The 2,238-nt window shown below is 35.9% G+C and overlaps 1 protein-coding gene across 1 annotated transcript; it reads left to right on the forward strand.

Annotated features, from left to right (window-relative positions):
• The first annotated feature begins 121 nt into the window (after positions 1–121).
• LOC133527204 (small ribosomal subunit protein eS17) lies at positions 122–1,650 on the forward strand. The gene is made up of 3 exons (XM_061864104.1): positions 122–267; positions 408–559; positions 1,382–1,650. The coding sequence occupies exons 1-3, from the start codon at positions 265–267 to the stop codon at positions 1,626–1,628; spliced, it is 402 nt and encodes a 133-aa protein (XP_061720088.1). The 5' UTR covers positions 122–264; the 3' UTR covers positions 1,629–1,650.
• Positions 1,651–2,238: the final 588 nt, after the last annotated feature.

The raw sequence follows: 2,238 nt of genomic DNA on the forward strand, positions 1-2,238 counted from the left end.
AATATCGCGAAATAGTTTGTATTTTCGGACTAATTGTAGTTGATATCCGTGTACGCTGCGTACACAAAAAAGGAAATGATTATTTAATTATTTTAAAATCTTTGTTAATAATATTTTATTCTACCTACACTTTTGCTTCAAATACAATAGAGCTTAGCTAAAAAAAATGTTCACAATCTGTGCGTGTAGTTTGACATTTTAAGCTTCATAGACTATAGATTCTTTTCTGTTAACTGTCAGAGACGGCAACAGTAATTCCTAACCATGGTGATTATTTTATTTTAGTTAAATCCCATTTAATCTTTCCAATCTCTCTAATATGTGCTACATTGGTGTATTTAATAAACCGCTACGTGGAACCTCTTCTTGTGATGCCTATATTTACCCCATAACCTGACATATTCCAGGGTCGCGTCAGGACTAAGACCGTGAAGAAGGCAGCCAAAATCATTATTGAGAAATACTACACAAGGTTGACCCTTGATTTTGACACCAACAAGAGAATATGTGAGGAAATCGCTATCATTCCTACGAAGCCCCTTCGTAACAAGATCGCCGGGTAAGTCGATATGTCATGTTTTGATTAAACTTTATGTTATGCTTTTAAGTTTTCTTATTAGTATATTTCTTTTTTGCCTTAGGATATCCCCGTTTCCTTTAAATTATAATAAGCTGTTGGAAAATTGGACTCAAATTGTGTACAATTCTGAACATCACTAATTTTACTATATGTGGGGCACTAAATCATTACGAGTAGAATGTTAATACTTATGTAGACTGTAATTTTAATGAAATGTAAGAACTGCTGTTGAATAAAGCTTACTTATCTACTTACTTTTTTTATGATTTGGTTGTGTCTGACAATTTGTTCCAGATGAATTCCTAACCTATTAGTCGTTAGGCGGGTCCACACAGAGCGAGTGGCCGAGGCACGTCTACACTGGCCGGTTTGTGCGTGAGGAAATTGCCTCGCGCGTATGCTCACTCTGTGTGGACCCGCCTATTAGATTTGCTACTATTTTCATGTTTTAAGGACTGGCAGTACTGTCACTCCAGTCTTGTTTTTAATGAATAGTAGTGTTCACCAAAATCTTGTTTTAATCTTTGTAGCATTCATTTCATTTTATTGTTTCTCTGAAGACCTCATCCCAGTTGCAAGGATTATTGTTATGTTGCCAGTTCATTTTGTACCTAATAATATTCCATTGCCACCAATTTTATCTTTTACAGAATACATTGAAAGTTCATCGACCTCTATATCCCTTTCTCTTTGCATTTAATAGTTTGGATCTTTATAAGACAAAATTGCAACATGTACATTTTGTTCTATAAGCATCCAAACCTCATTCTTTCTATTGTCTAATTTGTAAATTTTTCGTAGGTTTGCCACCCACTTGATGAGGCGTCTCCGGAACTCCCAGGTCCGTGGAATCTCCATCAAACTGCAGGAGGAGGAGCGTGAGAGACGTGACAACTACGTCCCTGAAGTCTCTGCCTTGGAGCATGACATCATCGAGGTTGATCCCGACACCAAGGACATGTTGAAGATGCTAGACTTCAACAATATTAATGGCCTCCAGCTGACACAACCGGCTACATCGGGCGGTTATGGTGGCAGACGTAATTAAGGATAATAAACATTAAAATATACTAGTTGTTTTATTTTTTCAATTCATTAAATTATGCTTTTGAAGACAAGTCTTCAGCATCTGAAGTAAAAAGACTAGTTTTCACACATAATATGGTGAAGGGCAGGCTTGAAATCAAGCCTTATTTTAATAGCCTGTTATAGGATAAAATAAAATTAAGATTTTTATGAACAAAATGCTTCCTGAAGTTCGCAAATTGCGGGCATCTTTCTCTTTTACTCCAATTTAGGCGTAAGTGACAAAGAAACCTGCCTGCAATTTGCAACTTCGGTGTTCGCGGTAGGCCCTCTGTTTATGCTTACTACTTAGATTTTATCTCAAGGCGTGTAAATACCGACAATATAGCCACCACGTTTCATTTCCTACTCATAATGATTGAAAACTCCCGCGATAAGCAGTAAGCGTGTTCTACAAATAGCAATTTTTTTTATATCAAATGGCAACATTATTTCAGCAAATTGGTTGTTTGAAACAGTAAATATTGCTCAATTCTAAACAAATGCAGTGTTTATCGGTTTTTTATTATTAAATACAGTGAGATATGTACATTTTCAAAACTGAAATGATTGCTTCATTTTCTTACAGTAGT

The sequence above is a fragment of the Cydia pomonella genome, chromosome 17 (assembly GCF_033807575.1).
Source record: "Cydia pomonella isolate Wapato2018A chromosome 17, ilCydPomo1, whole genome shotgun sequence".
Lineage (NCBI taxonomy): Eukaryota > Metazoa > Arthropoda > Insecta > Lepidoptera > Tortricidae > Cydia > Cydia pomonella.

What these genes read in the sequence shown, in the direction of transcription:
- LOC133527204 (XM_061864104.1), top strand. An exon ending in CTTCGTAACAAGATCGCCGG is followed by an intron (nt 560 to 1,381) that starts GTAAGTCGATAT and finishes AATTTTTCGTAG; the next exon opens with GTTTGCCACCCACTTGATGA.